Consider the following 14,991-nt stretch of genomic DNA (forward strand, 5'->3'; position numbering starts at 1 on the left):
ACACACGGTTGGTCTTTACGGACTTTTAAGATAACTGGACTAACGAAGTACACACCTTTGTATACAGGATCAGAACACACACCGGCTTTATCAAAAGGTTTTGCAAAAACAGTGCCTCTCCTCCAATCCTGCCTCACCACCCCCAGTTCGTACTCCACCATGGCTCCTCCCCTTCTAACTCCCCCACACCACCACTCAGGATTTACCGCTTTCTGATTGGCTGGCCCAGGGCTGACGGACAGAGACTCAGCCTGTGTACTAGGTCATGTAATTCCCAATGCTCTGTGTGTTGCTTCGACCGGTTCTTCCTCTGATGCTCCATATTATCAACCAGACTTAGCAGGGGCCATTTCCATTCTTACCCCTGTGTACTTTAATTCATCCGTCGTGTCCCCTCTGCTCGCCAGATGATGTCATGATCTGTGGGGGAGGGGGGGGGTACGTAAGATACAGGAAGGAGAAGTAGGCCGTTGTAAATGAAATGTCTTCATGACGTTATTGTGATCTCTGTTAGCATGTGTCAGCACTTTTATTGAATGGACTGTATTATAAACATGAATGTCTAGCGATGTAAGGGAAGGGAAAAGGTCCTTGTAAAATTGTCAGGACATTAGGACGTGTACGTGTGCATCAGCGTTATTTTAACAAACATTTTATGGCTGTATATACATACTGTAGGTATTTTTGTTTAAATTAAAATGCAGCGATATGAAAACGTGAATATTTAATTGCTCTTATAATATAAAACATGTTCTTGCTGTTGGAAAGATTGTGTGTTTTTATTCAGGTCTGAAACTGTGGAACAACTTACTGTAACCCTGGAATCTATATTATGGGTGTGGAACAACTTACTGTAACCCTGGAATCTATATTATGGGTGTGGAACAACTTAACCCTGGAATCTATATTATGGGTGTGGAACAACTTAACCCTGGAATCTATATTATGGGTGTGGAACAACTTAACCATAGAATCTATATTATGGGTGTAGAACAACTTAACCCTGGAATCTATATTATGGGTGTAGAACAACTTAACCCTGGAATCTATATTATGGGTGTGGAACAACGTAACCATAGAATCTATATTATGGGTGTAGAACAACTTAACCATAGAATCTATATTATGGGTGTAGAACAACTTAACCATAGAATCTATATTATGGGTGTAGAACAACTTAACCATGGAATCTATATTATGGGTGTAGAACAACTTAACCCTATATTATGGGTGTAGAATCTATATTATGGGTGTAGAACAACTTAACCCTGGAATCTATATTATGGGTGTAGAACAACTTAACCCTGGAATCTATATTATGGGTGTAGAACAACTTAACCCTGGAATCTATATTATGGGTGTAGAACAACTTAACCCTGGAATCTATATTATGGGTGTAGAACAACTTAACCCTGGAATCTATATTATGGGTGTAGAACAACTTAACCATAGAATCTATATTATGGGTGTAGAACAACTTAACCCTGGAATCTATATTATGGGTGTAGAACAACTTAACCCTGGAATCTATATTATGGGTGTAGAACAACTTAACCATAGAATCTATATTATGGGTGTAGAACAACTTAACCCTGGAATCTATATTATGGGTGTAGAACAACTTAACCCTGGAATCTATATTATGGGTGTAGAACAACTTAACCCTGGAATCTATATTATGGGTGTAGAACAACTTAACCCTGGAATCTATATTATGGGTGTAGAACAACTTAACCCTGGAATCTATATTATGGGTGTAGAACAACTTAACCCTGGAATCTATATTATGGGTGTAGAACAACTTAACCCTGGAATCTATATTATGGGTGTAGAACAACTTAACCCTGGAATCTATATTATGGGTGTAGAACAACTTAACCCTGGAATCTATATTATGGGTGTAGAACAACTTAACCCTGGAATCCACATTGAACAAAAATATCAATGAAACATGTAAAATGTTGTTTACATATTTTATGATCTGATATAAAATATCTCAGAAATTATCCATATTACAGTAGGGGCTCTAATCAATCTGGATCACTGAAGTGACCCTCATTACAGTAGGGGCTCTAATCAATCTGGATCACTGAAGTGACCCTCATTACAGTAGGGGCTCTAATCAATCTGGATCACTGAAGTGACCCTCATTACAGTAGGGGCTCTAATCAATCTGGATCACTGAAGTGACCCTCATTACAGTAGGGGCTCTAATCAATCTGGATCACTGAAGTGACCCTCATTACAGTAGGGGCTCTAATCAATCTGGATCACTGAAGTGACCCTCATTACAGTAGGGGCTCTAATCAATCTGGATCACTGAAGTGACCCTCATTACAGTAGGGGCTCTAATCAATCTGGATCACTGAAGTGACCCTCATTACAGTAGGGGCTCTAATCAATCTGGATCACTGAAGTGACCCTCATCTTCACAGTAGGGGCTCTAATCAATCTGGATCACTGAAGTGACCCTCATTACAGTAGGGGCTCTAATCAATCTGGATCACTGAAGTGACCCTCATTACAGTAGGGGCTCTAATCAATCTGGATCACTGAAGTGACCCTCATTACAGTAGGGGCTCTAATCAATCTGGATCACTGAAGTGACCCTCATTACAGTAGGGGCTCTAATCAATCTGGATCACTGAAGTGACCCTCATTACAGTAGGGGCTCTAATCAATCTGGATCACTGAAGTGACCCTCATTACAGTAGGGGCTCTAATCAATCTGGATCACTGAAGTGACCCTCATTACAGTAGGGGCTCTAATCAATCTGGATCACTGAAGTGACCCTCATTACAGTAGGGGCTCTAATCAATCTGGATCACTGAAGTGACCCTCATTACAGTAGGGGCTCTAATCAATCTGGATCACTGAAGTGACCCTCATTACAGTAGGGGCTCTAATCAATCTGGATCACTGAAGTGACCCTCATTACAGTAGGGGCTCTAATCAATCTGGATCACTGAAGTGACCCTCATTACAGTAGGGGCTCTAATCAATCTGGATCACTGAAGTGACCCTCATTACAGTAGGGGCTCTAATCAATCTGGATCACTGAAGTGACCCTCATTACAGTAGGGGCTCTAATCAATCTGGATCACTGAAGTGACCCTCATTACAGTAGGGGCTCTAATCAATCTGGATCACTGAAGTGACCCTCATTACAGTAGGGGCTCTAATCAATCTGGATCACTGAAGTGACCCTCATTACAGTAGGGGCTCTAATCAATCTGGATCACTGAAGTGACCCTCATTACAGTAGGGGCTCTAATCAATCTGGATCACTGAAGTGACCCTCATTACAGTAGGGGCTCTAATCAATCTGGATCACTGAAGTGACCCTCATTACAGTAGGGGCTCTAATCAATCTGGATGACTGAAGTGACCCTCATTACAGTAGGGGCTCTAATCAATCTGGACTGAAGTGACCCTCATTACAGTAGGGGCTCTAATCAATCTGGATGACTGAAGTGACCCTCATTACAGTAGGGGCTCTAATCAATCTGGATCACTGAAGTGACCCTCATTACAGTAGGGGCTCTAATCAATCTGGATCACTGAAGTGACCCTCATTACAGTAGGGGCTCTAATCAATCTGGATGACTGAAGTGACCCTCATTACAGTAGGGGCTCTAATCAATCTGGATCACTGAAGTGACCCTCATTACAGTAGGGGCTCTAATCAATCTGGATCACTGAAGTGACCCTCATTACAGTAGGGGCTCTAATCAATCTGGATCACTGAAGTGACCCTCATTACAGTAGGGGCTCTAATCAATCTGGATCACTGAAGTGACCCTCATTACAGTAGGGGCTCTAATCAATCTGGATGACTGAAGTGACCCTCATTACAGTAGGGGCTCTAATCAATCTGGATCACTGAAGTGACCCTCATTACAGTAGGGGCTCTAATCAATCTGGATGACTGAAGTGACCCTCATTACAGTAGGGGCTCTAATCAATCTGGATCACTGAAGTGACCCTCATTACAGTAGGGGCTCTAATCAATCTGGATCACTGAAGTGACCCTCATTACAGTAAAGGGGCTCTAATCAATCTGGATCACTGAAGTGACCCTCATTACAGTCAGCTGGGGCTCTAATCAATCTGGATCACTGAAGTGACCCTCATTACAGTAGGGGCTCTAATCAATCTGGATCACTGAAGTGTCCCTCATTACAGTAGGGGCTCTAATCAATCTGGATCACTGAAGTGACCCTCATTACAGTCAGCTGGGGTTCTAATCAATCTGGATCACTGATCAGCTGACCCTCATTACAGTAGCTGGGGCTCTAATCAATCTGGATCACTGAAGTGACCCTCATTACAGTAGGGGCTCTAATCAATCTGGATCACTGAAGTGACCCTCATTACAGTAGGGGCTCTAATCAATCTGGATCACTGAAGTGACCCTCATTACAGTAGGGGCTCTAATCAATCTGGATCACTGAAGTGACCCTCATTACAGTAGGGGCTCTAATCAATCTGGATCACTGAAGGGTTGCAGATTGCGCCATAAAAATGTAGAGTTAATATCCGATTGAGCCGACTTATGCCGGGTATACCGTGAATACTGTCTATGCTAATGTGAGAACGTTGCCTTTAAATTACAATCGCGCTGTAACGCTGAACTTCTGCCGTACGGATTGAATAGATCCATTAACACAACAACAACAACAAAACAATGTTATAAATGAAATACTTTGTTTGTAGCCGAAAAATATAAAGGAAATTCAAAAGCTTATTTGACCTATGAAGATTTTCAACATCAGCAGCTGGTCTGCTGCTACGGTAATGTAGCTGGACTGATCAGCTGGTCTGCTGCTACGGTAATGTAGTTGGACTGATCAGCTGGTCTGCTGCTACGGTAATGTAGTTGGACTGATCAGCTGGTCTGCTGCTACGGTAATGTAGTTGGACTGATCAGCTGGTCTGCTGCTACGGTAATGTAGCTGGACTGATCAGCTGGTCTGCTGCTACGGTAATGTAGCTGGACTGATCAGCTGGTCTGCTGCTACGGTAATGTAGCTGGACTGATCAGCTGGTCTGCTGCTACGGTAATGTAGCTTGACTGATCAGCTGGTCTGCTGCTACGGTAATGTAGCTGGACTGATCAGCTGGTCTGCTGCTACGGTAATGTAGCTGGACTGTTGACCGGGGTAGGAGTAGCCAGGTGGAAACATGGCCAGCCGTAGAAAAATGCTTATTGAAATTCTCAATTATGGTGGATTTATCAGTGGTGACAGTGTTTCCTATCTTCAGTGCAGTGGGCAGCTGGGAGGAGGTGTTCTTATTCTCCATGGACTTTACAGTGTCCCAGAACTTTTTTGAGTTAGTGTTGCAGGAAGCAAATTTCTGCTTGAAAAAGCTAGCCTTGGCTTTTCTAACTGCCTGTGTATAATGGTTTCTAGCTTCCCTGAACAGCTGCATATCACGGGGGCTGTTCGATGCTCATGCAGAACGCCATAGGATGTTTTTGTGGTTTATCTGATTTATTGTTGTTTCTTTTCGGGGTGTGGAGAAAAGTGAGGCTTGGTATCCGTTAATTAAACAGTAATTCAACTTTGTCTGGACTTACTGAGAATGTTATTGTAGTTGAATTCTTCTGTTGGTTATTTCTGTTGCCTGAGTTGCTTTCAACATCATTGCTGCCAGTTTTTAAGCCTTTTGTAAAAAGCTAAGATAGCTGGTAGAGGCAGAAGGGAACAATAATAAAATGTTCTGTTGCGACCTCCAGTTGGCTCCACTTTCCAAGAGGTTTAAAAAAAAGTGTTGTGACATAACGGTTACCTCATTGAAAATGTGAAGTTGATATTTGGCTGTATCCCCGATCCCCAATGAATAAAAATACGTATTTTCAAAGTCCTGAAAGATACGTAAAATACGTATTTTTGAGCACCTAAATGAACCTGATTTTAACGTCCCGGAAAAATATATATATTTTTGTATTGTTTCATGTTGGGGTGGTACGCAATACTTTTCAGATCAGAGTTGTAGAAATTGGACTTGCATTATCTCCTAACAAACAGCAGGTGGCGCGCTACCTCAAAATGCTACTTGTGGCTCGCTTTGACAATAACCAAAGAAGGAGGAACCGGAAGCAACCATTTTCTGCAGATGTTTTGAACCAAAATCGTGCTAAATCAAAACATCTAAATGTGAAATCAAATGTTTTATTTTCTCATGCAGTGGTTGGACATTATTTCTCTACTCTACCCGGTTTTTCTGTAAGTGTCTCGCCCAACGCGATCCCCAGTCATCATGGTAAGTGGAAGAGCATCTCATCATTTTCAGCATCTAGCCATAGGGCATTGTCCATCTTCACAAAGCGGGATGATACGGTGATGTGTGTATGTGTGATTCTGCATCGCAAACCAGGTTTATAATCGTTTTTCTAGTCATGGTCGTTTCATGTTAAAAATTCTGATATACATTAATTCAGTAATTAATTCGTTCAAAGTCAAATGAAAAACAAATCAAAGTTTACACAAGCAGCCCAATTAATTATTGCCAACATTTGTCGAAATATTGGCAAAGAGCTGATTTGATTGGTCAAAATATTATTTTAGTGGAAGATCAGAATTGGGCTGCCAGTGTTACCACCGAGCAACAAGATGAATACAGATTTTAACAATATACTTTTTAATATGGATACCTAAAGCCAAATTCCAATTTCCTTAGTCAATCTATTATCGTTTTTTCTTTACTAAATATTGATTCTTCCTCTCATCTTTGTTGACATAATAAGAATTGAGCTAATTTAGGCTATCATCACCATGGGCAAATACACACACACACATGCACGCACACACACACGCACACACACACACACACACACACACACACACACACACACACACACACACACACACACACACACACACACACACACACACACACACACGCACACACACACTCCGGATGTATCAAATGTTGCTTCTGCTCCTCTACCCCTCAGGACAGTCACAGTGAGGTATCAGACCTCGACCCAGCCCCTGGCCCTGACAGACCTGTAGGACCCATGATGGAGGGGGGAAACGCACCTGTCTACTGTATCTGTCGCAGACCTGACATCAACTGCTTCATGATGTAACTGACTGTCTGTCTGTCTGTGTCCGTCCGTCTCTGTCTGTCTGTCTGTCTGTCTGTCTGTCTGTCTGTCTGTCTGTCTGTCTGTCTGTCTGTCTGTCTGAACGAACGAACGAACGAACGAACGAACGAACAAAGATGACAAACAACAGATGGACGGTGGAACAGGCCTCTCACATATGTGTTTCCGCTGTCTCTGTCTCTGCAGTGGTTGTGACTGCTGTAACGAGTGGTTTCATGGTGACTGCATCGGCATATCAGAGAAGGCAGCTAAAGTCATCCGGGTGTGGTACTGTGAGAAATGTCGTGGTAAGTCTGTCCTCTGTTTTAGTAATGATGATAACCAAACAATGCAGACGTGTCGAGAAAAAGAGACAAACACGAAAACCATGGCACTCCTTTTGTGATCTAAAATGAAACGGCCAATGAAGCAGTCTTAAAGGGATATGTACATCCAATCATTTAAATGAAATAAACCGACTGATTCTTGTGTTGTTATCTAGCCAAAGACGGGACCCTGGAGATAAAGTATCGTCCCAAGAAGACCAAGGAGAAGACAGAGAAGGAGACGGGAGACCAGGGGAAGAAGGAGACGGGAGACCAGGAGAAGAAGGAGACGGGAGACCAGGAGAAGACGGAGAAGGAGACGGGAGACCAGGAGAAGACGGAGAAGGAGACGGGAGACCAGGAGAAGACGGAGACGGGAGACCAGGAGAAGACGGAGACGGGAGACCAGGAGAAGACGGAGAAGGAGACGGGAGACCAGGAGAAGACAGAGAAGCAGCATCACACTCCAGACCTGAATATAGAACACCGCAGAGGTTCACGGGTAACAACCAATAATTCACTGAATATATACAGTGCCTTCAGAAAGTGTTCACACCCCTTGACATTTTCCATATGTTGTTGTGTTACAGCCTGAAATTAAAATGGATTAAATGTAGATTTGTTTTGGTCACTGGCCTACACACAATACCCCATAATGACATCACAATACCCCATGATGACATCACAATACCCCTTAATGACAAAGTGGAATATAAAAAAATATATATAAAAAATTGTGCAGTTTAATTACAAATGAATTACTGAAATGTCTTGAGTCAATAAGTATTTCACCCTTTTGCTATGGCAACATAAGTTCAGGAGTAAAAATGTGCTTAAACAAGTCACATAATACGTTTCATGACTAACTCTGTGGACTCCCTCTGTGGACTCCCTCTGTGGACTCACTCTGTGGACTCCCTCTGTGGACTCCCTCTGTGGACTCACTCTGTGGACTCACTCTGTGGACTCACTCTGTGGACTCCCTCTGTGGACTCACTCTGTGGACTCCCTCTGTGGACTCCATCTGTGGACTCACTTTGTAGACTCACTCTGTGGACTCCCTCTGTGGACTCCCTCTGTGGACTCACTCTGTGGACTCACTCTGTGGACTCCCTCTGTGGACTCACTCTGTGGACTCCCTCTGTGGACTCACTTTGTAGACTCACTCTGTGGACTCCTCTGTGGACTCCCTCTGTGGACTCACTCTGTGGACTCCCTCTGTGGACTCACTCTGTGGACTCCCTCTGTGGACTCACTCTGTGGACTCACTCTGTGGACTCACTCTGTGGACTTACTCTGTGGACTTGCTCGTATACAAATCTGATTCCTGGCCATGCGCCTTGTGTCTGAACGGTCAAATCTGATTCCTGGCCATGCACCTTGTGTCTGAACGGTCAAATCTGATTCCTGGCCATGCGCTTTGTGTCTGAACGGTCAAATCTGATATTTGCCCTCAAGTGGTTTTTCGACTGTTATTTGACATATCTTATTGCTTGTTAGCTGCTCTGTTGACAGTTTGACAGGAACATTTGGTAGTTTGTTCATTATTTACAAACAAATGAGTGAATGTGGTAAAATCTAAACAGCTACCTAGCTAGCTAGTCGACTGTTGTGGCTAGCCTGCTAGTCGACTGTTGTAGCTAGCCTGCTAGTCGACTGTTGTGTCTAGCCTGCTAGTCGACTGTTGTGTCTAGCTAGCTAGTCGACTGTTGTAGCTAGCTAGCTAGTCGACTGTTGTGTCTAGCTAGCTAGTCGACTGTTGTGTCTAGCTAGCTATTCGACTGTTGTGACTAAATAGCTAGTCGACTGTTGTGTCTAGCTAGCTAGTCGACTGATGTGTCTAGCTAGCTAGTCGACTGATGTGTCTAGCTAGCTAGTCGACTGATGTGTCTAGCTAGCTAGTCGACTGATGTGTCTAGCTAGCAAGTCGACTGTTGTGGCTAGCTAGCAAGTCGACTGTTGTGGCTAGCTAGCAAGTCGACTGTTGTGGCTAGCTAACTAGTCGACTGTTGTGGCTAGCTAACTAGTCGACTGTTGTGGCTAGCCAAAAAGGACTTGTTTTGAAAGTTGGATCCTTTGAGGCTTTAAAAGTCTTCTGACACTAGGGTTTTTAACGTTCAAAGCAATTGGGAAACATCCATGGTAGGCATTATTGTCACCTTATCTTGATACATAACTTTTGAGTGATAGGAAACACGAGCAACACCGCCAATCAGCCTACACCAGTAGTTAACCAACCTTTTCCGGTTACTGTACCACCAACTGATGTACCCCCTCATGTCCATTTTACCAGTAAGTCTATGGTTTCACGAGGCTTCTCAAGTACCCCCTGTGGATAGGCCAGGTACCCCCAGGTGTCCTAGTACCCCCTGTGGATAGACCAGGTACCTCCAGGGGTTCGAGTACCCCCTGTGGATAGGCCAGGTACCCTCAGGGGTCCTAGTTCCCCCTGTGGATAGACAAGGTACCCCCAGGGGCCCTAGTACCTCCTGTGGATAGGCCAGGTACCCCCAGGGAACCTAGTACCCCCTGTGGATAGACCAGGTACCCCCTGTGGATAGGCCAGATACCCCCAGGGTCCTAGTACCCCCTGTGGATAGGCCAGGTACCCCAAGGGATCCTAGTTCCCCCTGTGGATAGGCCAGGTACCCCCAGGGATCCTAGTTCCCCCTGTGGATAGGCCAGGTACCCCCAGGGGTCCTAGTGCCCCCTGTGGATAGACAAGGTACCCCCAGGGGCACTAGTACCCCCTGTGGATAGGCCAGGTACCCCCAGGGAACCTAGTACCCCCTGTGGATAGGCCAGGTACCCCCAGGGAACCTAGTACCCCCTGTGGATAGGCCAGGTACCCCCATGGATCCCAGTTCCCCCTGTGGATAGGCCAGGTACCCCCAGGGGTCCTAGTACCCCCTGTGGATAGGCCAGGTACCCCCAGGGTCCTAGTACCCCCTGTGGATAGGCCATGTACCCCCAGGTGTCCTAGTACCCCCTGTGGATAGACCAGGTACCCCCAGGGTCCTAGTACCCCCTGTGGATAGGCCAGGTACCCCCAGGGATCCTAGTACCCCCTGTGGATAGGCCAGGTACCCCCAGGGATCCTAGTACCCCCTGTGGATAGAACAGGTACCCCCAGGGTCCTAGTACCCCCTGTGGATAGGCCAGGTAACCCCAGGGTCCTAGTACCCCCTGTGGATAGGCCAAGTACCCCCAGTGTCCTAGTTCCCCTGTGGATAGGCCAGGTACTCCCAGGGTCCTAGTTCCCCCTGTGGATTACCCCCAGTGTCCTAGTTCCCCCTGTGGATAGGCCAAGTACCCCCAGTGTCCTAGTTCCCCTGTGGATAGGCCAGGTACCCCCAGGGTCCTAGTTCCCCCTGTGGATAGGCCAGGTACCCCCAGGGTCCTAGTTCCCCCTGTGGATAGGCCAGGTACCCCCAGGGTCTTAGTTCCCCCTGTGGATAGACCAGGTACCTCCAGGGGTCCTAGTTCCCCCTGTGGATAGGCCAGGTACCCCCTGTGGATAGACCAGGTACCCCCAGGGATCCTAGTACCCCCTGTGGATAGGCCAGGTTCCCCCTGGGTCCTAGTACCCCCTGTGGATAGACCAAGTACCTCCAAGGATCCTAGTTCCCCATGTGGATAGACCAGGTACCTCCAGGGGTCCTAGTTCCCCCTGTGGATAGGCCAGGTACCTCCAGGTGTCCTAGTTCCCCCTGTGGATAGGCTAGGTACCCCCAGGGTCCTAGTACCCCCTGTGGATAGACCAGATACCTCCAGGGGTCCTAGTTCCCGCTGTGGATAGGCCAGGTACCCCTGTGGATAGACCAGGTACCCCCAGGGATCCTAGTACCCCCTGTGGATAGGCCAGGTACCCCCTGGGTCCTAGTACCCCATGTGGATAGACCAGTTACCTCCAGGGATCCTAGTACCCCCTGTGGATAGGCCAGGTACCCCCTGGGTCCTAGTACCCCATGTGGATAGACCAGTTACCTCCAGGGATCCTAGTACCCCCTGTGGATAGGCCAGGTACCCCCTGGGTCCTAGTACCCCATGTGGATAGACCAGTTACCTCCAGGGATCCTAGTACCCCCGGTGGATAGGCCAGGTGCCCCCTGGGTCCTAGTACCCCATGTGGATAGGCCAGGTACCCCTGTGGATAGATCAGGTACCCCCATGGATCCTAGTACCCCCTGTGGATAGGCAGGTACCCCCTGGGTCCTAGTACCCCATGTGGATAGACCAGTTACCTCTAGGGATCCTAGTTCCCCCTGTGGATAGGCCAGGTACCCCCTGTGGATAGACCAGGTACCCCCAGGGATCCTAGTACCCCCTGTGGATAGGCCAGGTTCCCCCTGGGTCCTAGTACCCCATGTGGATAGACCACGTACCTCCAGGGATCCTAGTTCCCCATGTGGATAGACCAGGTACCTCCAGGGGTCCTAGTTCCCCCTGTGGATAGGCCAGGTACATCCAGGGGTCCTAGTTCCCCCTGTGGATAGGCCAGGAACCTCCAGGGGTCCTAGTTCCCCCTGTGGATACGCCAGGTACCCCCAGGGTCCTAGTCCCCCCTGTGGATAGACCAGGTACCCCCAGGGTCCTAGTACCCCATGTGGATAGACCAGGTACCTCCAGGGGTCCTAGTTCCCCTGGCTGGGTACCACTGGCATACACCACTGAGCACACACCTGTCATTACTATGACAGCTAATGACTGGTGTCTGAATACACTGATTTGGTCACTTATAACTTTCTGTTTGAACAGTCAGTATTCCAAAATGGATTTGAAAAACAAAACTGATTTGAGCGTTAAGGCCTGCAGTGTGAACAAGGTTTATCTGATGAGAGGAGAGTCCCTCACTTCAGCTTCACTGTCTGGCAAACCCAGACATCCTAGGAAATGAAACCAAGGAAATATTTTGGTTTGCTTGTCCCTGATGCGATACCATGGACATATAACCAGGTTGTATGATTTATGAACGGTAAAGGGATATAGGAGAATCTACTTTATTCAGTCAGTTCAACACTTTTTTTAATAAACTATTCAACACTTGCTGTTCAGTTTTCAATCAAATCACAGTAGATAGCCTATGGTGCCACGACTCTGCTATTTGACACACATGAAAGAAAATATATAGAAAAATACAGAAAACAATAATGAGACATACATCCTCTCTCCCTCTGTCTAAAGAAATTCAAATCCAACCAACCACAGCGCACACAAATTATACCGGTTAGGCGGGACAGTCAGCAGTCTGCGGTGCTCACTTTGTGACTTACGAGGACCTATCCTATAAATAGATTGCTAGAAGATGCATATACTGTACTTCATTCTAGAGGGAGAGGGCTTGACAGACTAGCGAATTTAAACTTTTAATGTAAAAGTAGCCTAGTTAGTATGAAGTGAATAAAGTACACTTTGTTACACTAAAATCCCTAGACCTTTTGGCCCTGACGGAGACAAGGACTTCCCCAGAGAACACGGCTCCTCCAGCTGCTCTCTCGTCATCTGACTATGGGATGTCTCATAGTCTGAGAGCATCTGGTCGTCATGGTGATGGCACAGGGCTACTTATTTCTCCTAATTTTAGATGTTCTCTTTTCTCTCTTTTCTCTCATCTCCTCATTTGAATTCCGTTCTGTCACTGTCATTTGTCCACTCAAGCTTAATATTGTTGCCGTCTATCACCCACCAGGTGCCCTTGAAGAAGAGTTCCTCAATGAACTTGACACCTTGATTAGCTCATTTCCAGATGATGGCTGACTGCTCATCGTACTGGGAGACTTCAACCTCCCGACATTGACTCTTTTCTTTCCACCTCTTCCACCTGTTTGTCTCTTTTGACTTCACCCTTCCCCAGTCTCAGGCCATACGCTTGGACTCATCTTCACTAGAAGCTGTTCTTCTGCTAATCTCACTGCAACCTACATGTTTCTGATCACTACTTTGTCTCCTTGTATCTCCATCTCTCCTCCTACCCTACCCACTCAGCCCCTACCCAGATGGTCATACCCACTCCTCCAACCCTACCCATTCAGCCCCTACCCAAATGGTCATACTCACTCCTCCTACCCTACCCACTCAGCCCCTACCCAGATGGTCATACTCACTCCTCCTACCCACTCATCCCCTACCCACTCAGCCCCTACCCAGATGGTCATACCCACTCCTCCAACCCTACCCACTCAGCCCCTACCCAGATGGTCATGCCCACTCAGCCCCTACCCAGATGGTCATGCTCACTCCTCCAACCCTACCCACTCAGCCCCTACCCACTCAGCCCCTACTCAGATGGTCATACTCACTCCTCCTACCCAGATGGTCATACCCACTCCTCCAACCCTACCCACTCAGCCCCTACCCAGATGGTCATGCGTCATCACAATTTTCGCTCTCTCTCCCACTACTGTTTCCTCTTCTATCAAATCATCTCTCCCTTCTGTCTCATGACTCAGTCTCTCTACTCTCCTCCCTTTCCACCTACTTTGACTCCCACTGTTCACTTAACTCCTGGTCGGCTCGAACTTCCGTGGCTGAGAGACTCACTACAGAACAGGGCTGCAGGCAGCAGAGCGACAATGGTAGAAAACTAAACTTGTTCCCCCTCCCAGAGTGCAAATAACCTTGGTGTGACCCCTGGACAACACCCTGTCGTTCTCTGCAAACGTTTAAAAAAAGAAGTGACTCACTCCTGCAGGTTCATGCTCAACATCCGTAGAGTACGACCCTACCTCACACAGGAAGTGGAACATCCGTAGAGTACGACCCTACCTCACACAGGAAGTGGAACATCTGTAGAGTACGACCCTACCTCACACAGGAAGAGGAACATCTGTAGAGTACGACCCTACCTCACACAGGAAGTGGAACATCCGTAGAGTACGACCCTACCTCACACAGGAAGAGGAACATCCGTAGAGTACGACCCTACCTCACACAGGAAGTGGAACATCTGTAGAGTACGACCCTACCTCACACAGGAAGTGGAACATCTGTAGAGTACGACCCTACCTCACACAGGAAGTGGCGCAGGTCCAAATCCAGGCATTCATCATCTCCCGTCTGGACTACTGCAACTCTCTGTTGGCTGGGCTCCCCGCTTGTGCCTTCAAACCACTGCAACTTATCCAGAATGCCGCAGCCCACCCAGTTGTTTACCTTTCCCAAGTTTTCTCATGTTACCCCATTCCTCTGCACACTCCACTGCTTTCCAGTCGAAGCTCGCATCCACTACAAGACCCTGGTGCAAGAGGAACTGCCCAACTCTACCTTCAGGATATGCTCAAACCGTACATCTCAACCTGAGAACTCAGTTCTGCCACGTCTGGTCTCTTGGTTTTCACACCTTTACGACTGGGATATGTGGTTGTCCCACCTAGCTATCTGAATAGCTATCTGAATATAATATCCCACCTAGCTATCTGACTATGCCCCACCTAGCTACTAACTACTGTAATATGTGGTTGCCCCACCTAGCTATCTGAATATACTAACTACTGGGATATGTGGTTGTCCCACCTAGCTATCTGAATATGAATATACTAACTACTGTGATATGTGGTTGCCCCACCTAGCTA

General features: G+C 46.7%; 1 protein-coding gene across 3 annotated transcripts in view; it reads left to right on the forward strand.

The window, feature by feature from the left end:
• Positions 1-6,098: 6,098 nt before the first annotated feature.
• Positions 6,099-14,991, forward strand: part of LOC112238163 (CXXC-type zinc finger protein 1-like) — a 44,019-nt gene continuing 35,126 nt past the window's right edge. For all 3 annotated transcript variants that reach the window (XR_006079670.1, XR_006079671.1, XM_042304331.1), the window contains exons 1-4: positions 6,099-6,268; positions 6,963-7,093; positions 7,302-7,402; positions 7,597-7,922. Coding sequence is in view for 1 of the 3 variants with exons in the window: in XM_042304331.1 (XP_042160265.1) it covers positions 6,266-6,268; positions 6,963-7,093; positions 7,302-7,402; positions 7,597-7,922 (561 nt within the window). In the remaining 2 variants the exon portion in view is untranslated. The remainder of the gene's footprint in view (positions 6,269-6,962; positions 7,094-7,301; positions 7,403-7,596; positions 7,923-14,991) is intronic.

The sequence above is a fragment of the Oncorhynchus tshawytscha genome, linkage group LG22 (genome assembly GCF_018296145.1).
Source record: "Oncorhynchus tshawytscha isolate Ot180627B linkage group LG22, Otsh_v2.0, whole genome shotgun sequence".
In the NCBI taxonomy this organism is placed as follows: Eukaryota; Metazoa; Chordata; class Actinopteri; order Salmoniformes; family Salmonidae; genus Oncorhynchus; species Oncorhynchus tshawytscha.